A 26,969-nucleotide genomic window follows, 5' to 3' on the forward strand; every position below is an offset into this window, starting at 1 on the left:
GAGAAATGTACTTGTGACTGTTACATATTGCTTTATTGTACAATAGTCTTTTGAAAAATAAAACACATGAACATATCTGATGTCTATGTTAAGTTATACAGGAGATCGTGTTTTCTCCCCATCTTCCTGAACACAATGAATTAAGTTATCTTTTAATCTCATGTTTGTACAAATACTAGCAGCTCCACAAACTGTGACATTCTTCACATATCAACAGAGAGAGTTATTGATGGGAGATTAATCGACTGTGAGGTGATCACCCAAAGCTCACCATTTTTCAGCAACATCATTGGATATGGATCAGTGGGTGGAACCTTGGCCCACTATACTTAATACGATCAATTATGACATTACCACTGTCATAAGGATATCATTTTAATAAGCTCTTACTTTATTTAAATACTTAAACTTTAGAACTTTTATGTAACACCATCACAGTCTCTTTTTTGACTTCACCATTGTGCCACTCCATTCTGAATTTAAAAACGCTTCATCCTTGGAATGAGACAAACTGAGTTCCTGTCTGCTTATCTCATTGATGAAACACTCCATGGAAAAAGTGGGGAATTCTTCCAGTATCATAGTCAATCATCTTCCTGGAAGGGAAACCACCGAAAGAATTGGCTGATTGTTCATCTCATTCCTGTTGGAGGGGCTTTGTTTGTGTGCAAACTACCCACGTTTGCCAACAGGATGATGATTTCTGCACTTCAAGAGTAATTTATTGCCAGCGAATCCTTTCGGGAAATGCACGTCAGAGATGCTATTCACACCAACTTCTTTTGTAGAAAAAAATGGTAAAATCCTCATCACTAGAAATTCATTTTTTTCCCCTCAAGGTTGAAACAGCTTCTTATATTTCCCATAAGCGGAGCTGCTGATGATCACTCTCACATTGGCCAAACCATCTTCTGGCAAAACATCTATTCCCTGCACAGTGGCTTCCTTATACAGCCAGCTGAAATGATCAAAAGAAGTACTGTTATATATTAGCATCTTTCCATTAGCCTCCTCATGAGTTAACCCATTTCTCCATATGCTCCTGAATAAACAATCTTTACTTATTCAATTGTTAACTGTTTAACAACAGTCTTGCAAATGTGCCAATTTTCATGAGATTTGTTTCAAAGCCATGCACTTGGTGTAAGTCCTGCTTGTACTGAAATTTCTTTCTTACCTTAGTTGAGGCCCAGCCAAATCTACTTGAATAGTGAGGATCAGTTTTCCTGTTGCTTGTAGAACTGCCTCCTCAATTTTCTCTTTCAGTTCTTGCATGCCGAGGCCGTGAAGCGCAGAAACTGCAACAGTGTTTGGGTCTGTGTGTTGGTATCTTTAATAAATGGGGAAAAAAAAACATTCAGCTTTGCACAGAATCTGATCATAGGTTAATGGGAAGGATGGTTAACATAATAACTTCAAACTGACAGAATAAACACCAAGAGACAGTGATGACAAGATAGCAGGCTTGTTATTCCTGAAGGATGACTCTGAATAAAGGCAAAAAGAGATTTACCAGGACGTTACCGGATACGGAAGGTTTGAGTTATAAAGAAAGGCTGGATAGACTGGGACCCTTTTTACTGGAGATTGAGAGGTGACCTTACAGAGGTTTATAACACACGACGGGTACAGATAGGGTTAATGGTAGGTCTCTTTTCCCTAGGATGGATTTCAAGACCGGGGGCATATTTTTAAGGTGAGAGGAGAGACATTTAAAAATGTCGTGGGGAGGAATTTTTTACACAGAGGGTCATTCGCCTGTGGAATGAACTTCCTGAGGCAGTGTTGAATGTGGGCACAGTTACAACATTTAAAAGGCACTTAAGACCAGTGCATGAATATCGTTTGGAGAGATATGGGCCACAACCAGGCAGGTACGACTAATTCAGTTTGGGATTATGTTAGGAATGAACTGGTTGGACCGAAGGGTCTGTTTTCTCACGGTATGACTTCATAAAAGGCTTTCTTTTTCAAAACTGAATCCATCAAATTGTTCCAACAGCTCAATTATCCATCTTTTCTAGGGCCATTGCAGGTCAGATTTTTGTACTCACAAAATGAAAAAGTGGATAAAGATAGAGAAGAAATATTTCAGGTTACCTGCTGGAGAAAGAGAAACTTCGGAAGGGTTTCATTTTTTACCCTTCAACTAATATTTTTATTTCTGTTTCCAATCAATAAACACTTGTTTATTCATGGAATCCTGGCAGTGGTTATTTCCTAGAGAAATGTTAAGAGTTCATCTCAGCAAGAGCAATATTGACCTCAGATAACCATGTAATGCCGAGTGCAGCGACTTGTAGGTTTGGTCAGAGCAGGAACAACAGGTCCCGAAACAACAATTCTGCAGAAGTTGTGGCTGTTTTTATTGATGCAAAATCATTAATGACCAGATTTATTAAATTTAATTCTCAATTTTGCATTATGGGATTTCAGTTCATGGACTCCAGTTGCTATGCTAATACAATTAGGTTATTATACCCAGCAACAGAATATTTCAGTTTATCTAATATTTTGAGATACGGATTTAGAATTGTTTTTAATGTGTAAACAATCAAAACACTGTCTCTGTCTCAAGTTAATTGTCTTTCATCTTCTATTCTCAGAAACATGGGGAATGATTCCTCATGTGGGACCAATAATACTTCAACCAATATCTTCATAGGAGTTGAGCTGGAGGTCTACTTCACAACAAGAGTTATTGCTACTAAGCTCAGTTGTGTCCTTATCTGCCAAGTATTAACTGTTTGCTCCCTGCCAAGTGAGGATCAGGATTCAGCTAACTTTTTCTTTCCTTAGAGAGAGGAGCTGAGGTCAATATTGCTCTTGCTGAGATGAACTATATTGGGATACTTCAGGGATCCAACCTGTTCCTATGACGCTGTATGACTATATGAAGCCCAGTGACCAACGATATACAAGTGGTTCTCCTATAATGCCATAGTTGCATTCCAGTGAAACCTCACTTAATAGAAAACTGATCAATAGGGATATTGGGGCCTATGGGAAAAGTGGGGCTCGGGCAGACTAGCAAAAAATATCACTCATGATCGCTCAAAACTCACCCAAAGGTCTAACAGAAAGTATAGCACAGCCTAAGTTAACGTTGAAGTCATATTTATTAACTAAAGTAAATTTAACACAGTACAGTTAAAAAAATGTAAGAAAGCTGCTCTCTCCAGAGTACCTCTCACAGAAAGCTGATCTGTCAGCAGCTGACATTAGTGCATGCACAGTACGGCATGAAGGCCGGAGTTGGCATCGCACATGTGCAGAATGGCACAAAGAACAGCACCGATGTCTCACAGAATGGCTAGAACACCAGTGCATGCGCAGAATGGCATGGAGATTTTGGCACACGCATCAGCGCATGTGCAGAATGAAGTGCGCATACTGAGCCCCACTGGAATCGTGCTATTGCCAACGGAGGTAAGCATTCTCCAAAATACCGTTCCCTATTTCTTCAGTGACATTATAGCCAAATCATGTTGCCAAAACATGCGTTATCCTAGAACTACCTGTAGGCAAACTACTGAACTCTAAAACCTGACATCTTTTTACAAACAAATGCGTAATTTGTCATTACAATTTGGGATTAAAATCAATGTAGACTCTTGTAACATCTTAAGACAAAAAGGAAGTAATAAAGGTCATAGGCATGTGCATATTATAGCTGCTGGTGTGTGTGTGAACATTAGAATGTTCTTACCCTTCCACGAGATCAATTTTATTGTGCACTTCAATAATGGAATCCAAGAGCTGGGTTGGGAGCTGGAGATTCTGGAGAACATTCAAGACGTTCACTTTTTGGTTAGTACTTTCAGGGTGACTAATGTCCCTGACATGAACGATTACATCCTGGATACAGAAAGAAAGGGGGGGGGGAAAAGAAATTAATAAATGTTCATACGAACTAAGTAATTAATGTAACTGCTGATTTCTTGTCTCTGTTATGGATAACAAACACAATCGATTATTGCCATGAGGTCTAGAGTCATAAAATATTACAACGCAAGTCATTTAACTTTCTTGTTACTGATTCAGTTACCAATGAAATAGCTTTTCGTTTTCAAGTTTCATAATTTTGAATACATCTGTTATATCACCTTTGATGTTCTTTGTTCTTGTGAGATTCCTAGCCTTTCTAATCTTGCTTCTTACCCCAATTATCTTGCTGAATCACTTGTGTATCTTCTCCATGGCACTGACATCTATCCTAAAGTTGGTTTCCAAAATTAGACACAATATTCTAACCAACCAAACACAATGGGTGCATTTTCTGAGGAATCACAATCACATTCAGATTCCCACTCTGCTTTTGTTTTAATGTTAAGAAAGAGCCCTGCATTTCTGACATGAGATTCTGATTAGGGCCTTTTCAGAAATGCAGTGCCTACTTTAAATGTGACAGGTACCTCAGTGCAGGATAATTGGGGGAAGGCAGGTCACGTGCACACTTTCCCACAGGGGTTAGTCATTATTGTGTCATTTAAATGTCCAACTTTTTGGGCAGCCTCTTTGACAGCTTTATGAAAAGGTAAGTAAACAAGGCAAATATGAAGTCTGGGTGCCAGATTCGTAAGAAGTAGGATGGGAGGCAGGCAGGGAGTCAAGGTGCAAGGTGGGAAGGAGAGAGATTAAGGTAGGTTAGGACAGGCAAGATTGGGTTGTTGGTTCTCAGAGGGGCAAGAGAAGTGGAGGAAGGGGGCTTGGGTCCAAAGGTGGATAGAGGATTAGTTCTATGATGGGACCCAGTGATGTGTGTGAGTGCGCACGCATGTGCGGTTAAATGTTGGATCCTGGATGGGGTTGTTCCGGTATTTTGGGAAGTCAGTTTAATATTACTCAGGTGTTAGATGAGGTAATTAACTGCATTGGAACCTTCAGAAATTTTGATTTTCAAATGGTTTTAAATTCAGAGGGTTCCAGGTGAAGGGAAATTACCCAGCAGAATTTTTGATTTCTTGGACAGTTTCTTAAGAATCTGCAACATTGGGAATTCTGCATTATTCCACTGTGGAAATGGCTATCTGACCATATTAAGAATGTCCTTTATATCTCAAAGTTTTGAAAGTAGTGTCAGATCATCTTAAACACTGCTTCCTCATACTATTGTAATAGATTAAACCTGTGAGTATGATATCATAGTTATTGTAAAATAGCATTTCATCTAAATTAACAAAAAGGAAGTGATCTTAAGCAGGTTTCAAATGAACACACGCTTTTACATTCATCCAGGAAGCTGTATGGACTCTTGGTTCAACATCCTTCGGATGAAATATGAAACAAAGGCCCCTTCTGCCCCCCTGTGTTTCCATAAAAGATTGCATGGCACTATTTCAATGAAAAGTAGGAGAATTATCCGCAGTGTCCAAGTTAATATTCATCCCTCAATTAACATCCCAAAAGTGGAAGTTTAATAACCATTAAACATTATTGTTTGTAGGCCCTACAACTATCTGCAATAAAACAGTGATAGCACTTCATAATGTATAGTAGCTAATGTGTAGTAGCTCAGGGCATCCCAAGGTTGTGGAAGGTGCTACATAAATGAAATTAAAAAAAAATGTGTTGCCAAATATATTCGCAATGGAAAACATAAGGTGCTCTACAAAAAAAAGTTATCCCATCTTATTTGTGCTGAACTTTTTATCTAAGCTTGTAAGGAAATTTGTAAAGAGGACCATCCTTGGTGAGAAAATGGATGAGGAGAAGCCTCATTTAATTTATTTGCATATGAAACATGCTGATAAACGACAGGAACAAAAGGAGTTCTGAAACACTAATGGCTTGTTCCTTGCCCTGCCAGTAAACTTGAAATATACACTCAGTTGTTGGTCATTCAAAGAATGTTTCTTGAATAGATCAGACAGGCAGGATAGACAAGGTATTTATGCTCAATGCGTTATAGATGCTTTACCGACTGATGGTATCAGATGCAACATCAATTGTTGTACCCTGCCAAATTCTACTCCCCATTGGATTCCTGCTTGATAAAATGAGTCCCCCTTATCTCATGGGTAGCATAACGAGATAAACATCGCTTGGACCCTGTGTGTCTTTGGAGGGCATGATATGCTACAATTTATGGTGAACAAGTGAAGTGGGAAAGTGGCTTCTGATGTTACAAAAGCCCAATCCTCTTGTGCTCTCAAGAGCACCCCAGTGCTCTCAATTAGATTGCACTGCAATCCAGTTCTTGAATCTTAGCTGATTTTCAAACACAAGATCCTACTTGGCTGAGACCTGTCCTGGGACTTTCCTTGTCTACTAATTTCAGTTCCCAACTAACAAAATCAGCGCAGTTAAAAATAAGATGTGTTATAAAGGTCACGGTTTGGTGGCTTTTAAAAGAATACCTGTGCCACTGGGAAAAAAAATGAAAATAAGACTTACTGAATATGCCACATCCTCTAGAGTTGCTGAGAAGGATTCAATTAGGTTGTGGGGAAGCTGTGAAAGAAATCCAATTGTATCGACGTAAAGGACAGTCAAGCGGCTTGGCATCAAGCCGGCATGGGTGGTAACATCAAGGGTAGCAAACAACTGATTTCTTGGGTGAAGGCCTGAGTCTCCAGTCAGAGCTTTGATGAGAGTCGTTTTGCCTGAATGGAAGATACGAAATGCACAAGATTACAGTGTTCGATTACTCTATGGTAGGAAGATAGATTTATTTAATTCACATAAATACACAAAATAGGGCAAGTACCTCACACCTACTCTGCTATTTATAGTTGATCTTGAGTATCAACTCCACTTTCTTGTTGGCTCTCCATATCCTTTCCTTAGCGAAGAAAACTATTTCAGCTTTCAATGTATTCAGTGACGCTGAATCTATAAATCCTCTGGGGTACAGAATTCCAAAGATTCACAAATGTTTGGGTGAAGAAACGTTTCCTCCTCTCACTTGCAAATGATCAACTCCTTATCTTGAGACTAAATTCTAAATTCTTGTTCTAAATTCCACTTTGTTAAATCTCCTCATAATGTTAAACATTTCAATTAGATCACATCTCATTCTTCTAAACTCCATAGAACACAGATCCAATTTACTTAGACAATGCCACACTGTGTTTACACCAACATTGGTGATCGAGGAGAAATGTGCTATAGGTTGCAGGGGGTTGTTAAAGAAGAGAATACAGAGGAAACTCGATTATCTGAACGTCATGGACGAGGAGTATTTTGTTCAGATAACTAAATGCCGGATAACACAGTTTAGCCAAGCATTGGGACCTTGCGATCTTGTTCGGATAGTCCAAAATTTGGACAATCGAATGCCAGGTTCCTCTGTAATCACTATTTTCAGATTTGTGGAAACAATAGAGAAGCATGCGCTCATCTCCATTCACTGATTTGAATGAGCAGAAACAATATTTTCCTTTTAAGAAACTTCAAGAGTCAGAAGAAACTATATTGCCTGGATTTTGTGCATTTTTAAAGCACCCTAGTGAACACTGAACAATCTTTCAGAAAAGAACAACAGGAGCAATTGCAGCCTGTTCATGACAAATGCAGAATGGAAACTCACCACAGTTCGTGTAGCCCATGACAGAAATAATTGGGAACTCTCTGCGCTTCCGCTTAGTCCTCAGCAACTGTCGTTTCCTCCTTAGTTTTTCTAACACACCTCTAATCTTCAATTCCCTCTCCTTCAGAAGGCGTTGTTGAACTTCCATGAAGGTCTCACCTGAAATTAAGGCTTTGATTAAGACAAGTGAATGCATCGTCAATTTTATAAAATTTGTTCTTTCAGCAAAGCCGTCATTTGTTGTCCAACCCCAATTTGGGATGATGGCTGGCTTGGCCATTTCAAAGGGCAATTAAGAGTCAACCAACATTACTATGGGTCTGGAGTCACACCTAGTCTACAGCAGGAAAGGATGGCAGATTTTCTTCCCTGAACAAGTCAGTGTTTACAACAATAGAATATACATTCCACAATAAAATCACCACTGAACAATTCTGAATGTTTATTTTGGTCTGAAAACCACTTATAAAATGTATTAAATTGAAAGGAATATTTAAATGTATGAAAATGTTTGACAACCAATTTATTGTCTGATCTGCATTATAGTACTGCAGTAAGTCTGATTAATAAGAGCAAGCTACCAAAATTAGAGCTAGGCCTGATACACAGTCAATAATCTATTAGGTCTGGGGAGAGAGATATGGAGAACCTATTCATCCTTCTTCTTAAAACCTTGGGAAGTCCCTATATATCCTTTGATAATTAATAAAAAATAACTTGAATATTAATACTGACTGATTGTAAATAAGAGCATTCAATAGTTGTTATAAATTTTACGTTGAAGAACAATGACAGGGGGTGATGGTTGGATTGTCTCTTATAGACTCACAGAGATATACAGCACAGAAACAGATCCTTCGGTCCAGATCTAACTTAATCTGGTCACATTTGCCAGCACTTGGCCCATATCCCTCTCAAACCTTCTTACTGGTGATGGTCATAGCCTGGCATTTATGTGGCGCGAATGTCACTTGCCACTTGTCAGTCCAAGCCTGGATATTGTCCAGATTTTGTTGCATTTGGCCACGGACTGCTTCTGTGTGTGAGGGGTTGCAAATGGTGCTGAGTATTGTGCAATCATCCCCATGTCTGACTTTATGATGGAGGGAAGGTTATTGATGAAGCAGCTGAAGATGGTTGGGCCTAGGACACTACCCTGTGGAACTCTTGCACAGATATCCTGGAGCTGAGATGACTGACTTCCCACAAGAATGACCATCTTCCCATGTGTCAGATATGACTCTAACTACTGGAGAGTTTGCCCCATGATACCTATTGATTCCAGTTTTGCTTGGTCTCCTTGATGCCACACTCAGTCAAATGCAGCCTTGATGTCAAGGGCTGTCACTCTCACCTCACCTCTGGAACTCAGCTCTTTTGTCCATGTTTGAACCAAGGCTGTAATGAGTTCAGGAGCTGAGTGGCCCTGGTGGAACCCAAACTCGGCTGCACTGAACAGGTTATTGCTGAGCAAGTGCAGCTTTATACCACTGTTAATATGACACCTTTCATCACTTTACTGATGATCAACAGTAGACTGATGTGGCGGTAATTGGCTAGGTCGGATTTCTCCTGCTTTATATAGAGGACATACTTGGAAGTTTTCCACAGGTAGATGCCAGTGCTGTGACTGTTCTGGAACAACTTGGCTAGGGGAGCAGCAAGTTCTGGAGCACGAGTCCTCAGTACTATTGCAAGAACGATGTCAGGGCCTGTAGCCTTTGCAGTACCTAGTGCCTCCAACTGTTTTTTGCTATCATGTGGAGTGAATCGAATTGGCTGAAGAGTATCTGCAATGCTGGGGACCACTGGAAAAGGCCTAAATGGATCATCCAATCGGCACTTCTGGCTGAAGATTGCTGTGAAGTGCTAAGCTTTTCCATCACTGAGGATGGGGATATGTGTGGAGCTGCCTCCTCTAGTGATTTGTTTAATCATTCACCACCATTCACGGCTAGATGTGGCAGGACTGCAGTCCTTGGATCTGATCTGTTGATTGTGGGATCATTTAGCTCTATCACTTGCTGCTTATGCTGTTTGGCACACAAGTAGCCCTGTTTGGTGGCTTCACCAGGTTGACAACTCATCTTCAGGTATGCCTGATGCTGCTCCTGTACTCTTCATTGAAACAGGGCAGATCCCCTGACTTGATGGTAATGGTCGAGTGGGGAATATGCTGGGCCATGAGGTTACAGATTGTGCTGGAGTACAATTTTGCTGCTGTTGATGGCCCACTGCACTTCACATGCCCAGTCTTGAGGTGTCAGATCTGTTTGAAGTGTGTCCCATTTAGCACGTTAGTAGTGCCACATAGCAAGGAGGTTATTTTCAACATGAAGGCAGGACTTCGTCTTCACAAGGATTGTGTGGTGGGCACTCTTACCAATACTATCATGGACAGATGAATCTGCAGCTGGCAGATTGGTAAGGATGAGGTCAAATATGTTTTTCCCTCTTGTTGGTTCCTTCACCACCTGCCACAGACCCAGTCTAGCAACTATATCCTTTAGGACCTGACCAGCTTGATCAGTAATACTGCTGCCAAGCCACTCTTGGTGGTGGACACTGAAACCCCTCACCAAGTACATTTTGTTCCCTTGCCATCCTTAGTGCTTCCTCTCAGTGTTGTTTATAATTGAGGAGTAATGATGCTTCAGCTAAGGGAGTACGGTATGCGATAATGTTTAACCTGAAACCATGAGACCTCATGGGGTCCAGAGTCAATGTTGAGGTTTCCCAGAGCAACACCCTTCCAACTATATACCACTATGCTGCCACCTCTGCTGGGTCTCTCTTGCCAGTGAGACAGGACATATCCAGGGATGGTGATGGTGATGTCTGGGACATTTTAAGATGCAATTCCATGAGTATGACTATGTCAGGTAGTTGTTTCGCTAGATTGTGAGACAGCTCTCCCAATTTTGGCACTAGCCTGCAGATGTTAATGTGCAGGACTTTGAAGGGTTGACGGGCTATTTCTGCCATTATCTTTTCCTATAACTAGGTGAATGCCAGGAGATCCATCTGATTTTATTTCTTTGAGATTTTGTAGTGATTGGTCCAGGTGAATGCCTTGCTAGGCCATTTCAGAGGGCAGTTGAGAGTCAACCAGATTGCTGTGGGTCTGGAGTCATATGTAGGCCAGACCAGGTAAGGTTGGCAGATTTCCTTCCCTGAAGGGTATTAGTGAACCAGATGGGTTTTTCCGACAATCGACAGTGACTTTAATGGTCATCAGTAGATTATTAATTCCAGGGTTTTGTTTTAATTGAACTCAAATTCCACCATCTGCCATGGCAGGATTCCAACCTGGGTCCCCAGAACATTATCCAAGTCTCTGGATAATACCACTAGGGTACCACTTTCATGCTGTTGTGCGAGAAATAAAAAGGTGAATATATTAGTAGAATCCGAGGCCCAGAGTAGTTGGAGATAAAATAACATAGTGGGAATCTGTTATGTTTCTCTTATTCTGGTTGAATTTGGTATTAGAATATTACAAGCCAATAACAACATGTTTGAGGAGTTAAAGAACCTGAACGAAGTGGCTGTAGGGAATACATAACCACATTGTAATTGGGCAGCTCCAATACAAATGAAGTAATGACTGGCTAACTTGATCTCCAAAGGATTTTCTGTGCAGCACGAGTATAAGAAAGGGTGTTCTGAGCAGAAATTGTGAAAGTATTGTGTGTCGCATTGATTGGCACAATAGTACCTAGGGCAAGGGAAATTATACAGAGGCCACAATTCTACACAGTGTAGTGGGATGCTGCTATTCTTTGATACCACTGTTCATTAGTATTGCATCAAGTCTTACCTAAACTGCATTGAATTTGACTGCTTTTACTTTCATTTCAGGACCTGTATGTGAAGGAAGTTAAATAGTTAGTTTTGTCAGACACCTCCTAACTCAAATACAAACCAATGGCATCAATTTTCTTTGTCTTTTATAATTCTAGAGTGGCATGGAGGCTCAGTGGTTAGCACTGCTGCCTTACAGTGACAGGAAACCAGGTTCAATTCCAGCCCTGGGTGACTGTCTATGTGAAGTTTGCAAGTTCTTCCTATGTCTGCATGGGTTTCCGTTGGGTGCTCTGGTTACCTCCCACAGTCCAAAAGATGTGCAGGTTGGGGAGGGGTGGGGGTGGGGTGGGTTGTCCATGCTAAATTGCCCATACTGCCCAGAGATGTGCAGGCTAGATGGGTTAGCCATGGGAAATATGGGCTTAAGGAGATTGGGTGAGATGCTCTTTGGGTGATTGGTGCAGACTCGATGGGCCGAATGACCCCTTTCCACACTGTAGGGATTCTATGTGGAAAGCATGTGTCTGTTTCACATTTTGGGGATGTGGTAAATAGCATTCAGCTAAGACCTTTATGTGAGGTAGCAATGTTCCTCTACAACTGTACTGATATTTCAACCAGAGGTTTCCAATTGTAAATATTGATTTAGCTGAAGGAGTCATCCTCTTCCATTTGAATTAAATCCGTTTCTCAACCCAAATCCAGAATTTTATTTCTTATTTGTTCATGGGACACAAGTCTCATTGGCAAAGCTAGCATTTGAGGGCCACCCTGACTTCCCTTGGGAAAAGAAAGGGTGATGAGCTGCTTTCTTGAATTCTGCAATCTATCTGGTGGGTAAATCCACGGTATTGCTAGGAAGGGAGTTGCAGAATTTTGACCCAGTGACAGTGAAAAAATGATGACATTATGTATGGATGGTCCTTGATTCATATGGTTTCACCATCACACTGTTTTTACTGTATTACCTAGGATTCCAATAATGTGCACCTGATTTGTGATAACGCAATTCTTACCCTCTCCCAGCGGTACAGAGGTATAAATAAGTGTCAAGCTCAGCATCCCTGGGCTAGTTCCTACTCATTCACCTGTTTTGGCTTTGCCTGCCTCAATTTAGGCTGGATAACATCCACAAGGATACTCAAAGCAGCAAAGGAGCAGTCTGATATTGATTTAGCTGAAGGAGTCATCCTCTTCCATTTGAATTAAATCCGTTTCTCAACCCAAATCCAGAATTTTATTTCTTATTTGTTCATGGGATACAACCTTCACCTTCCAGAGCTGCAGATGAGTCAGATAAGGATCCACAGTCTTCCACCTCCAGATGCACAATCTTGTATATGAAGCATTACAAGCATGAAAATACATTCCTTTTGCATATTTTCTTCCCTATTTTTTATTTTATATTAACTTTGTTTATAGTCTGTACTTGTTGATGTTCCAAGAATGCTCCAACATTTACATGGGTTTTGATGAGAATATGTTTCAAACAACGCAATCTTGCTTAAATGAGATAATTTTCTGTAATGCAACTATTGCATTAGGCATGGACTCTTTGCAGTTGAAAGTTTAGAATATGCTTATTGGAAGGGAACTTGCAATTAGTGATGTATCCACATAGTAACTGCCCTTGTCTCTAGAAGCCACAGGTTTGGAAGGTGCTGCCAAAGAAGCCTTGGTGAACCCTGCAGTGCAGCTTGAAGACAGTAGTATTGCCATCACTGTGCTTTAGCGTTATGTGGGAGTTAATGTGCTTTGTCCTGGATGGTGTCAAGCATCTTCAGTGTTGTTGGAGCTTCACCCATTCAGAAAAGTGACAGCATTCCATTACATCCATGGCTTGAGCTTTAAGGCTGTAGGAAAACCTTGAAGCCAATCTATACAATTCACAGACTGGGAGAGTTGAGGACTGTAGGACTTTGTGAAGTGACAACATTGGTTGTGGAGTTTGAATGAAGTGATCGATGAGCAACCATCAATACCAAAGACCACCTACAACAATTTTAGCACAGCAACTTACTCCTAGGCATTTCACAACATTGGAACTGAACCAGTAGCAATGAGATTGGGTAACTTTTACTTGGGTAACTTTTACTGAGATCAGTAAAAATTAGGATATAATAGTGAGGCAGAGGCGGAAAGCAGCAATTCACTAGAATGGTACAAAATACTAGAAATAAGGATTAAAATTAAAATGCTGGAATTACTGAGAGGAACAAGCAGTATGTGAGATAAACAGAAGTCGAGCACATTAAAATTAGAGATTGTTGACCAGCCTTTTAACACTTTCACTCCCAAGTTCTGGAATGATAAAACAATTTTTCTTTTAACAGCTCCCTTTCATCGGGTGATGAGCTCTCCTACAACAGTGTTTACTTTATCAAAGACGAAGCTGAGCATCTTCCAGCTAATATTAAATTAAGTATTAACTAATACTTAAAATATTGTGGGAAGTACAATTATCAAATCCACATTGCAATAACACTTAATCAGCATCACAAGAATGCAGGAAATTGGATCAATGATTATGGTCAATAATCCTGTATGACAAATGTATGATGCAGTCGGAATATTACCTGACCCCATTATGTACCTGGATCCACCACCTTGTTGGTCTAAGTGAGCCACTTCATTTTTCAGCTGAGACCTGCCAAATGAGGGCAAAAATTTATTCAAATGAAATTACACTATACTCTTCCCATTAGAAGTAGTTACATTTCTGCAAATCCTGTTTGGAACAGGCTGCTGCAAGACTTAGCCAAAATAGAACATTTATAAAAACAAAACTGGTGATTTAAAAGGACAAATTAAAGTTTTCAAAAATAATCAGTGTATTCTACCACACCCACAGTAACAACATGTAGCAAAGTACGTCCTTTTTATAAAAATGGGGATGCGATGCCACTTCATGCTACTGTGCTTTGGCATAGAATCTCTTACATGGGATCGCTTCAGCAAAGCACTATCAGGCAACTGAGAAACTCAAAAAAATTAGATAATATTATGTTATGAGGCCATTGGGTTTTGGGAATGGAATGCAGGATCAGGGTGGAGACACATAGCAGCAGTTATGAAGCATACTTCCGCACTGAACTGGTGTTGCCGGAATTCTATGACTTTTAATTGCAAGCAAAAGATTAATTCATCAGCTTGTTCCATGACTGATGAAGTTTTATAAAACAACTTTCATTCGAGAACTATATATTGAATGTGTTGTTATTGAGATGAACAGGTATGTCTGCGCTGGACAAAAGCAAGGATTTTTCAACTTAAATCCTGTTCTCAGATCCAATGGAAAGCAAAGCAATTAGTTGGCAACATGCCCAAACATTTTCCCACTTAGAAAATTAGAAACACACCCTTGCAAAAGCTGAGTGACAGCCAAAATCTGAATGCATATTTACAGATTGTGTTGTGCACTGGAATGCAAATTTAGAAGTGATTCGATGGGCCAAAGGATTTCTTCCATATTATATGATTCAAACTAGATTGTGCTATGTAAATTCAGTTTTCTTTTAATTCTTCAAATGGAAATAGTGAGCTGACAAATCATTTTAATAGGCGAAAGTGAGTACTGCAGATGCTGGAGATTAGTGTTGAGAGTGTGGTGCTGGAAAAGCACAGCAGGTCAGGCAGCATCCGAGGAGCAGGAGAATCAACGTTTTGAGCAAAAGCCTGTCATCAGAAATGAGGCTGGGAGCCTCGGGGTGGAGGGATAAATAGGAGGGGGGTGGGGATGAAAGTAGCTGAGAGTGCAGGAGGTGGATGGAGGTGGGGGTAAAGATGATAGGTCGGAGGGGAGTGTGGAATGGATAGGTGGGAAGGAAGATGGACAGATGGGACGGGTCATGAGGACGGTGCTGAGCTGGAAGGTTGCCACTGGGGTAAGGTGGGGGAGGGGAAATGAGGAAACTGATGAAATCTACATTGATGCCATGGAGTTGGAGGGTCCTGAGGCAGAAGATGAGGCATTCTTCCTCCAGGTGTTGGGTGGTAAAGGAGTGACGATGGAGGAGGCCCAGGACCTGCACGTCCTTGGCAGAGCGGGAGGGGGAGTTGAAGTGTTCAGCCACAGGGCACTGGGGTTGAATGGTTCGGGTGTTCCAGAGATCTAAAAGTGAGGAGGACAGTTTGTTATAATTAAGTGTATCACTGATATCTTCTATGATAATAATCAATGTGATGCAGTTAAAGTTTTAGAAGTGTTGTAGGAAATTGAACCCTTACCTCAAATACGGAATCTCAGCCAACGCTATCTGCAGTTTAGCTTCTTTAGTTTGGGCATTAAAACGGAAGATGTGAAGGACGACTGAGTACCTATCAAACACTTTAACACCCCAGGCAGATTCTAACTCTTTCTAGAAGAATCAAAAGGAAATATTTCACTTATTTGCCTTTTACATAGTTTAAAATCAACACAATGAAATGCCAAAAAGGCACAATGGATCACACAGCCTCTATCAGCACTGTCTGATTCTACAACACTAGAACAAAGGGTGGTATGAGTATTTTTGGAAAAACATTTAAAAAACTTATTTATGAAATATAGGCAAGCAGTTATTTCCTCTCCCCATTTGTTCTCGAGAAAGTGGCAGTGAGTTGCCTTCTGTAACTGCTGCTGTCCATGCAGTGTGGGCACACTGAATGCTGTTAGGAAGGAATTTGGTTCCAGATTTTTGAATCAGAGAAGAAATGACAAAATATTATGATGGGCATCTGACTTGGAGGGAAATGTGCAGGTGGTGCTGTCCTTTTTCTAGGTAGTGGAGATGATGGATTTAGAGATGCTATCAAAGGGCCTTATTGCTGCATTGCACCTTGTATATGGTAAACACTGCTGGCACATGCATCAATAGAGAGGGTTTGAATGCTTAGGTTGCTGGATGGGTACTAATTTAGTTGGCTCCATTCTCCTTGGCTTTGATTATTGTTCCACGTTCTTCCAATCAAATGGAGAGTATTGCATCACACTCCCATCATGTGCTTTATAGTTGGTAGTCGGCTTTCAACTGTCAGGTAAGTTAGTTACATCAGAATTTTCAGTTTCTGGCCTGCTTTTGTATCTACAGGCAGGTCCTATTTAATTTCTGGTCAATGGCGCCATGACCAAGACTAGAGGAGTGCATTGTTACTCTAGTCTCAGTTGTTGAAATTAATGTTAAATGGTAGCTTCAATGCACAGAATTTAATCAGCTTTCTATTACTTTGTTTAAAGATACATATTTCCTTCTTGGTTTTCCCCAATCTCTTTGCTAAAGGTGCAGATTACACTAGTATACTGTTCCTTCAGCTTTGGTTTTTGTCCAAATGTGTAAGCCCAACTAGTGAGACTGAATGATAGAATCACATCGAGGGCCGAAAGGTTTGTCCTGCACTCCAGTATTCTATGTTCTATATAATGCAGAAGAGTCCCTTCAGCCCATCGAGTCTGTACAGCCAAAAATAATCTATTATCTGCACTAGTCTCATTTTCCCACACTAGGCCCATAGACTTAAATGTTACATCACTTCAGGTGTCCACCCATGAATGTTTTGAAGGTTGTCAGGTTAACTGCCTCAACTACCCTCCCAGGCAATGCATTCCGGACCCCGACCATACACTGGGTGAAAACTAATTCCTCAGACCCCTCTAAACATCCATCCCTTCACTTTAAAAGTGAACAGTGTTGACAGGCTATTCAAGCTTGGGGTGAATTACAACCAAGTCTGATTATGTGGTCACCTGATGACCAAAAACTGCATTTTTCAGTGGCCAATGATTGCTGGCTAATGTTCAGAAACAGGAACACTATCTGAATTTAAGGCCAGCTATGGCATCCCAACTATTTCAGGGCAGTGATGAGTCAGCATAAAGATCAACTTAGGTCAGTCAAATGAATCCGTTTCACACTCCCAGAACGTGCTGTTCATTTTCCCCTGGATTTGGAGTAGCAAGATATTAATACTTTTGTCTGAGCATAATGTATTTGAAATACGTTGTTGTTTGATTCTCAAAATACATACTTAATCCATCCTTGGTATAACAACTCCAAAACTGTACAGAAAATGACAAATTAACAGGAACTGGGGAGTAGCTTAATGCGTTTTTTGAATCTCTGCCACTTGAAGATACTGTATGAATGATCTGAGCATCAATTCTCTGCTTTGCAATTTAATCACATGATGAAAGTACTGTCAATTATATATAATTCAGGACATTATGATGAGTTATTACTTTTATATCATACTCTGCTTGGGTGAAAGTTCTTTACCTCAGATGATGCAGACAGCCGCTCAACATTCATAAACACTGCTGTAACTTGTGGCAAACTTTTTAATTTTTCTGTAAAACAATAGCATTATTGTAATATATTAGCACTTAATTTTCTGCAACCGTTTCGAACATAATGAAGCTATGAAAGATGTTACTTACTGTTTTTTACTGTAACAAAGCATTGCAAAAATAGCTTTATTAAATAATTGTACATTTTGTTCAAAGTACTTAACTGTACCCACAGCCTATATGTTTCACAACATCTTATATACATTGTGTGGGACAAAATTAGAGATGTCATAAAGTATATATATTTTCCTGATCACACATTTTAAATTATTTTTTCTATTCAACTTGTGGGATGGTGGCATTGCTGGCTGGCCAGCATTTATTGCCCATCCCTACTTGCCCTTGAGAAGATGTTGCTGAGCTGGATTCTCGAACTGCTGCAATCCAAGTGCCATAGGTTAACCTATCATACCTTGAAGGAAAGAATTCCAGGATTTTTACCCAACAACAGTGAAGGAACAGCGATATATTTCCAAATCAGGATGGTGAATGGTTTGGAGGGGATCTTGCAGCTGGTGACGTTCCCAAGTATCTGCTGCCCTTGTCCTTCTAGGTGCTTCCTGATGGAAGTGCTTATGGGTTTGGAAGGTACTGTCTAAGGATCTTTGGTGAACTTCTGCATTGCATCTTGTAGATAGTACACACTGCTGCAAGTGAGTGTCAGTGATGGAGGGAATGGATGATTGTGGATATGGTCCCAATCAAGTGCACTGCTTTATCCTGGATGGTGTCAAACCTTTTGAATGTTGTTGGAGCTGTACCCATCTCGGCCAAGTGAGGAGTATCCCAACACACTACTGACTTCTGCCTCATAGATGGTGAACTCGGATTTCACCAGTTTCCTCATTTCCCCTCCCCCCACCTTGTCTCAGTCAAATCCATCGAACTCAGCACCGCCTTCCTAACCTGCAATCTTCTTCCTGACCTCTCCGCCCCCACCCCAGTCTGACCTATCACCCTCACCTTGACCTCTTTCCACCTATCGCATTTCCGACGCCCCTCCCCCAAGTCCCTCCTCCCTACCTTTTATCTTAGCCTGCTGGACAAACTTTCCTCATTCCTGAAGAAGGGCTTATGCCTGAAACGTCGATTCTCCTGTTCCCAGGATGCTGCCTGGCCTGCTGCGCTTTTCCAGCAACATATTTTCAGCTCATAGATGGTGGACAGGCTTTGGGGAATCAAGAGGTGAGTTACATGCCGTAGTATTCCTAGCTTCTGACTTGCTCCAGTAGTCACTGTGCTTATGTGACAAGTCCAGTTGAGTTTCTGGTCAATGATAATCTGCAGGATGTTGATAGTGATGGTGACACTATTGAAAGTCAAGGGGTGGTGGTTAGATTGTATCTTATTGGTGATGGTCATTGCCTGGCATTTGTGTGTTGCGACTGTTACTTGCTACTTGTCAACCCAAGCGTGGATATTCTCCAGGACCTGTTGCATTTGAATAGGGACTGCTTCAGTATCAGAGGAGTCACAAATGGTGCTGAACATTGTGCAATCATCAGCAAACATCCTACTTCTGACCACTAACTTGAAGAACCCCTGCAGAGATATCCTGGAGCTGAGATGACTGACCTCCTATAACTACAACTATCTTCCTATGTGCCAGGTCTGACTCCAACCAGTAGAGAGTTTGGCTCGGGGAGTGGCAGGTTCTGGAGCACATGTCTTGAGTACTACTGCCAAAATTTTATCAGGGCCAATAGCCTTTGCAGTATCCAGTGCCTCCCAATGTCTACCGATATCAAATGGAGTTAATTGAATTGGCTGAAATGCACCCTAATATTGTGGAATAAGGTACAAAAAGTAATTTCTTAATGACTGGAAAACCCTACATAAAACTACATTGGATTGCCATTTTAAATGACACCTTTCAAGATGTTATTTAGAAGCTTGTGTATTTTAGTTCAACACCTTATTAATAAGAAAGTCAATCAAATTACCTGTAAGCAACTGAAAGTTGCCTTTGCCAAAGATGAGTTTGCTGTCTGGAGTTTTTGTAGAAAGAATAATCTTATCAACAACATGCCAGTTGGGCAGGGTGTTCACAAGAGCAACTGCTTCATCCATCTGAAGGTCACCTTGTGAAGAAAGAAAGGTCAGAATTGAAACAGCAGCGTCCAAACAGTGAACAATGCTGTAGCGGTTGGTCTGCTATGTTACAGCATTGCCAGAAGATGTCAGAGGACAAATGCTGATTTACCATCTCCTTTATTAAAATATAATAAAACAATGAAAATGTCAATCTGTATTAAAAAAATGCTGTATATGTTTGAAATCTGAAATAAAAAAAGATGATGTTGAAAATGTTCAGCAGAAAAGGCAGCATCTGTGGAGGGAGAAACAGTTAATATTCTATCAGAGGTCCCAGACTTGAAATGCTAACTCTGGTTCCCATTTTGACACTGCTGAGTATTTCCAGCATTTTCTGTTTTAATTTTACAATTCAAAAACCAATCCATATAACAGATCACCAAAAATATTTTTTTTTTAATTTAAAGTATTATTAAAAGAGGGAGTATTTGACAAACTGCAAGGGGCAAGAAAGCCTACAGTTTTGAAGCAAGAAGGAATTTCAGTAGGAGATTACATGATAGGTCAGTGTTGATTGATGCACTTGTGCAATAACACAAACAATATTCGACACTAATTTTGTAATATGTGCACTGGAGCCCAAACGCATTGAATGTCACAGACCATTTGGCTGCCTGAGCTCCACAGTTAAGGTCATGCCCTTGCTCACTGCTTGTATGTCTATTCTTTTTAAAATTTAAAACAAGTACCAATTTCTTCTTAAATAATTAATGAACAATGTACTTTGCTCCAAAGCCAGTTTGTTACCGAAAGTAAATTCCACATAGATGTACAGCACGGAAACAGACCTTTTGGTCCAACTCATCAATACTGACAGATATCCCAACGTAATCTAGTCCCATTTGCCAGCATCTTTCCCTCCAAACCCTTCCTATTCATATACCCACCCAGATGCCTTTTAAATGTTGCAATTGTGCCAGCCTCCACCACTTCCTCTGGCAGCTCACTCCATACACGTACCCACCCTCTGCGTGAAAAAGTTGCCCATTAAGTCTCTTTTATATCTTTCCCCTCTCACCCTAAACCTATGCCCTCTAGTTCTGGACTCCCCTACCCCAGAGAAAAGACTTTGTCGATTTATCCTATACATGACCCTCATGATTTTATAAACCTGTATAAGGTTACCCCTCAGCCTCAGATGCTCCAGGGAAAACAGCTCAAAACTATTCAACTTTACCTATTCAAATCCTCCAACCCTGGCAACATCCTTGTAAATCTTTTCTGAAGTTTTTCAAGTTTCACAAATCCTTCTGATAGGAAGGAGACCAAAATTGCACATAGTATTCCAAAGTGGCCTAACCAATGTCCTGTACAGCTGCAACATTACTCCCAACTCCTATATTCAATGTCCTGACCAATGAAGGAAAGCCAAACTCCTTCTTCACTACGATTCTACTTTCAAGGAGTGAACCTGCACTCCAAGGTCTCTTTGTTCAGCAACACTCCCTAGGACCTTACTATTAAGTGTATAAGTCCTGCTTAGATTTGCTTTCCCAAAATGCAACACCTTACATTTATCTGGATTAAATTCCATCTGCCTCTCCTCAGCCCATTAACCCATTTGATCAATCTGAGGTACTTTTTTCGCTAGGAGAAAGTGAGGACTGCAGATGCTGGAGTACCAGAGTTGAAAAATGTGGTGCTGGAAAAACACAGCAGGCCAGGCAGCATCCGAGAAGCAGGGCATAAGCCCTTCTTCAGTACTTTTTTCGCTGTCCAATACACATCCAATTTTGGTGTCATCTGCAAACTTACTAACTATACCTTGTATGTTCACATCCCTGTCATTTATATAAATGACGAAAAGTAGAGGGCCCAGCACCGATCCTTGTGGCACTCCACTGGTTCACAGGCCTCCAGTCTGAAAATCAACCTTCCACTAGCACCCTCTGTCTTCTACCTTTGAGCCAATTCTGTGTCCAAATGGCTAGTTCTCCCTATATTCTAGGAGATCTAACTTTGCTAACCAGTCTCCCATGGGGAACCCTGTCGAACGGCTTACTAGCAAGTCCATATAGATCACGTCCATCGCTCTGCCCTCATCAATCCTCTTTGTTACTGCTTAAAAAAATTCAATCAAGTTCATGAGACCTGATTTCCCATGCAGAACGCCATGTTGACTATCCCTAATCAGTCCTTGCTTCTCCAAATACTTGCAAATCTTCTCCTTCAGGATTCCCTCCAACAACTTGCCCACCACCAACGTCAGGCTCACTGGTCTATAGTTCCCTGGCTTGTCCTTACCATCCTTCTTAAACAGTGGTACCACGTTAGCCAACCTCCAGGCTTCGGCACCTCTCCTGTGACTATCAATGATACAAATATCTCAGCAAGGGCCCCGCAATCACTTCCCTAGCTTCCCACAGAGTTCTAGAGTAAACCTGATCAGGTCCTGGGGATTTATCTACCTTTATGCATTTCATAACTTCCAGCACTTCCTTCTCTATATTGTAGACATTTTTCAAGATGTCACCATCTATTTCCCTACATTCTATATCTTCCACATTTTAATCATTTTCTGTGCAAGGAAGAATTTTCTAACATCCCCTTCAATTCTTTTGTGATTTTCTTAAGCTTGTGCCCACTCAATAGTCTGTCATCAGTTAAAACAGTCGAGCATGATTTATGTATTGAAATCGTGAAGTCCTGTAACATGCTTTATCTTTGCAGCTCTAGTGAAAATATGGTCTTTCTTCACTTTAATTTTCACTTCCATTCCCTTTTTCTCACACCAGATGGTTCCAATACTATAAATGAATCATATTTCTGTCCACCATCAACTGTAATTGTATAGGTAAAGTTTCTATTTGATAAGAATGCTTTCATTTTCATAGTTTATTTTTGCTATTTTCCTTAAAATTTAGGAGCTTGTTTAAATATAGAAATAAACATAATAAATTATAATTTGAACCACTGAAGATATCTTATGTTGAAATAAAAATATGAAATAAAAAGATAGCCTAATGATGACCATGTTGACAGTGGACCAGAAAGGTCTTTACACAGAAGAGAATCTGTCAACCTTACTTACCTGATCTGGCCTACAAATAACTCCAGCCCCCAGAAATGTGGTTGTCTCTTCAGTGTCATCTGGGCAATAAATGTTAGCCTAGCACACACCCATAAACAATTTAAAAAAAACACCTATACATAAGACTTTCCATACTTAGTTTTTGTGGAAAGATTAATGAGGCCAACTATGTTTGGAAAATAGGTGTTTAGGAATGTGAAGGTAGATAGCTCTGGAGGTACAAATATGCAAATAAATAGAAGGAAACAGTTTAATAAGGCAAATTAAAAAGCAAAGCACAGGACCAATTTAAGGGATGAGATGTTATGCTAAACCCGCATAGAAACTTGGTTACTTGGAATACTGGGAGTGTTGGACAGGCTCCCTAACAAGTCACCAAGTTTGAGGAGAAAACATTGAGTTGAAGATTAATATCATGAACCTGAATAAAAACAATATGGGCACGATAGCCAAGCTTGTTGAAGCAGACTAACACATTATTCGAGGGGATAAATCAATACAGTTAAGGGAAAACTTTAGAGTACTCAAAATTAATATACTCCCATTATAAAGAAAAATTCTAAAGGGAGGACCCAACATCTGTGGTAAACTGAAGAAGTTAAGGAAGCGTCTCTCGCCCATAGGTGTTCAAGGTTTGTGTGAAGATTTGTAGCTCGGGTGCTGGTTGTCACGGTTGTGGATATGGTTGCCAAGCTGGGATGTTGATTTGCAGACATTTCGTCCACTATCTCGGTGATGCCTTCAGTGCTTTGGAGGGTGAAGGGTGCTGCACTGTGTCTTCTGAAATTTATTTGGTTCCGTTTCTGCTGCTTCTGGATGTTCGTTATAGTGGCCGGTGTATTGAGTACAGGTCAGTGTGCTTGTTGGTAGAGTCTGTGTTTGAGTGCCATACTCTTAGAAGGAACAACTGGAACCGGTAAGTGCAAGCAGCAGGAATGGAACTAAATAAATTGCAGATGACACAGTACAGCAGTGCTTCACAAGAGGCTCCAAAGCATTGAAGGTGTCATCCAGATACGGGATGAGATGGCTGAAAATCAACTTCCCAGCTCGGTGAACATACCCACAACCACAACAAGAAAGGATTCAAAATTAAGTAAAAAGCATATAATGGCACAAAGATGAGTGGCAGATCAGATGATTGGTCAGAATATAAAGAAATGTAGAGATTAGCTAAATCAGGAGAGAGAGCTTAGAGTATAAGAGGAAGGTAGATACGAATGTAAAAACAGATAGTAATGTAACTTTCTACAGGTTTTTAAAAAGGAAAAGAATCAGTAAAGCTGGTCCTCTACAGAGAATGGGATGCAAATGGTGGGAGAAATGAACAAATATTTTGCTCCTGTCATCCCTTAGAGGATACAAAAATCATTTAAGCAACTGTTGTAAAATGAAACTGGAAGGGAGGTTGGAATTTAGCAATATTACAAGTACCAAGCAAACTGAAGGAACTGTTGGCTGACAAGCCTCTTGGTCCAGATGGACTTCATCTTAAGATCTTTACAAAGATTGCTAATGAGGTAGTAGATGTACTGATGTTAATTTTCCAAAAATTCCCTAGATTCAGGAAATGTTCATCTGACTGGAAAGTAGCAAATATAATTCTTCTTTTTGAGAAGGGCGAGAGATAGCAAACAGGGATTTATATGTAAACAAAAACAGAAATTGCTGGAAAAGTTCAGCAGATCTGGCAGCATCTGTGGAAAGAAATCAGAGTTAACGTTTTGGGTCAAGTGACCCTTCCTCAGAACTATTTCTGATTTACAGTGTCTGCAGTTCTTTCGGTTTTTATAAACTTTTGTAAATATGGTGATATCTGTCATGGGAAAGATGACAGAATTAATCATGAAAGAGTTATAGATGTGGACAGAAAAACACGAGATAATCAGCCATGTTTCATCAAAATCAAGAGTGTGGTGCTGGAAAAACACAGCAGGCCCCTGAGGTGATGAGATTGTGTACAGTTTGGGAGATGATGGTTTGGTGATGGGAGGTGAGGTCGTGGTCAAGAGGGCGGTAGGAGGAGTGTCTTCAAGTTGGCAGCTGGCTTCAGCCGTGTAGAGGTCAGTGCGCCAAACTACCACTGCACCACCCCTCAACTCCGTCCGCTGGTTTGATGGTGAGGTTGGGGTTGGAGCAGAGGGATTGGAGGGCTGCGTGTTGTTAGGATGAGAGATTGGAGTGGGTGAGGGGAGTGGACAGGTTGAGGCGGTCAATGTCCTGGCAGCAGTTGGAAATAAAGAGGTCGAAGACAGGTAACAGACTGGCATGGGGTGTCCAGGTGAAATGGATGTATTGGAGTCAAAGTTTCACCTGCACTTCCGCACGTCATTTACCATATCCGTTGTTCCCGATGCGGTCTCCTCTATGTTGGGGAGACAGGATGCCTCCTCGCAGAGCACTTCGGAGAACATCTCTGGGATACTCGCACCAACCAAGCACACTGCCCCGTGGCCGAACACTTCAAATCCCCTTCCCACTCCGCCAAGGACATGCACGTCCTGGGCCTCCACCATCGGCACTCCCTTACCACCCAATACCTGGAGGAAGAATGCCTCATCTTCTGCCTCAGGACCCTCCAATCCCATGGCATCAATGTAGATTTCACCAGTTTCCTCATTTCCCCTTCCCCCCACCTTACCCCAGTAGCAACTTTCCAGCTCAGCACTGTCCTCATGACTCGACCCATCTGTCCATCTTCCTTCCCACCTATCCACTCCACACTCCCCTCCGACCTATCACCTTTACCCTCACCTCCATCCACCTCTTGCACTCTCAGCTATAAGTGTCATGACGAATGGCTGATGCTTACACAAGCCACTGCTGACAATTTAGGTCAATGATTTCGATGTCAGATCTGATGAAGTATCATTTCAGATTTGAAATGCTAACCCTGTTTCTCTCTCCACAGATACTGCCAGTCCTGTTGATTTTTTTGTTTTCATTTCAGACTTCCAGCAACCACATTATTTTGCTTTTATTTGAGTGGATAGTTTCTTGTTAGGCGGGGGAATCAAGGCTTATGGAGATAGACAAGAAGGTATAATCTGAAATACAAACAAATCAGGGATGATCTTACTGAATGGTGAACCAGGTCCGAGAGGTGAATAGTCTACTTATATAATTTGAGCCTGTTCTTATATTTAGGTCAGAATAGTAAAGATAGCAGAATTAGGTGGATGCTTATGTAATTGTGTTACACAGTCATCGTCACTGTTACTAACTGTTTATTTAATTAAAATTCTCCAGTTATGATGTAATGATTTGAACTGATATCACTAAGTCATTATCCAGGCTACAGCATTACGTAACCACTAACTTACCACTATGATATCGTTCCCACATAATATACTGAAATGTAGTTTACATCAGTTATTCACCTGTTGTGAGATGCTGTTTCTTTTCTCCCCATTTTACATTTGGATGCACAATAAATATCCTATGGCCTCCTTCAGGAACAGGATGTATTCGTTCTTCAAATAACTGTTCAAGTTCAGCATCTGCTAATTCATATTCATCTTCTGATAGGACCTCATCATTTTCCACAGTTGGTTTTCCACTTCTTGAAGGCTTTCTGGTATTGATACTTTTTGAATAACATTTGCTTGTACTCAAACACCGAAAGTCATAGCATGATATATTTCCATGAGAATTACCTTTCTCTAAATTACTAGAAACCTTTTTGCTCTTCACAGGCAGCTTTGGATGAAAACACAAGAACTTTGGGATCTGTGTACCTGCTGCCGAGAAGCATCTTTTCCGAGGTGGTAGCCTTTTCAGGGCATGCAGTAAAAACATTTTCGACATATTCCTCAGTAACACCATAACTGCAACCCCAAACCACACAAGTCAGATCGAGGAGGTGTATCACTTCAAGACAAACTGTTAATGGGAAAATTAAAGAACACATTCAGATGACATCTTCCAGCTGATCCTTACTCAGTTTGATGCCACATCTTGCATTAACAATACAAAATATTAACAGTGACTAAAAGAGATCTTGGATACCCAGTAAATGTGGCTGCAGGGTTCTGATCCTTATGAAGCTTCCCACATGGACACTTTCAAAACTTATGCGTTTAATTGTAACCCTTTCAGCTACGTTTAACTCCACCTCCGATTGAAAACTTTAACGATGCAACATTTCAGAAAATAAAACCCTGCATGAATTCCCCTTATTTTAG

At 40.7% G+C, this 26,969-nt stretch overlaps 1 protein-coding gene across 2 annotated transcripts; it reads right to left on the bottom strand.

The window, feature by feature from the left end:
• Positions 1-10: 10 nt before the first annotated feature.
• gtpbp6 (GTP binding protein 6) lies at positions 11-26,957 on the bottom strand. Of its 2 annotated transcripts, XM_043692325.2 has the most exons (11): positions 26,794-26,957; positions 26,166-26,667; positions 19,604-19,741; positions 17,590-17,660; positions 15,566-15,696; positions 13,915-13,985; positions 7,532-7,690; positions 6,397-6,605; positions 3,710-3,858; positions 1,178-1,330; positions 11-958 (listed from the first exon to the last, which is right to left on the bottom strand). In XM_043692325.2, the coding sequence occupies exons 2-11, from the start codon at positions 26,608-26,610 to the stop codon at positions 835-837; spliced, it is 1,650 nt and encodes a 549-aa protein (XP_043548260.2). In that variant the 5' UTR covers positions 26,611-26,667; positions 26,794-26,957; the 3' UTR covers positions 11-834. The 2 variants fall into 2 exon arrangements, with proteins under 2 accessions (XP_043548260.2, XP_043548259.2); XM_043692324.2 differs by having other exon boundaries at positions 26,166-26,957.
• Between the last annotated feature and the right edge of the window lie 12 nt (positions 26,958-26,969).

The sequence above is a fragment of the Chiloscyllium plagiosum genome, unplaced genomic scaffold (genome assembly GCF_037043375.1).
Source record: "Chiloscyllium plagiosum isolate Xiang-an unplaced genomic scaffold, Cpla_swu_hap1 HiC_scaffold_6, whole genome shotgun sequence".
Lineage (NCBI taxonomy): Eukaryota > Metazoa > Chordata > Chondrichthyes > Orectolobiformes > Hemiscylliidae > Chiloscyllium > Chiloscyllium plagiosum.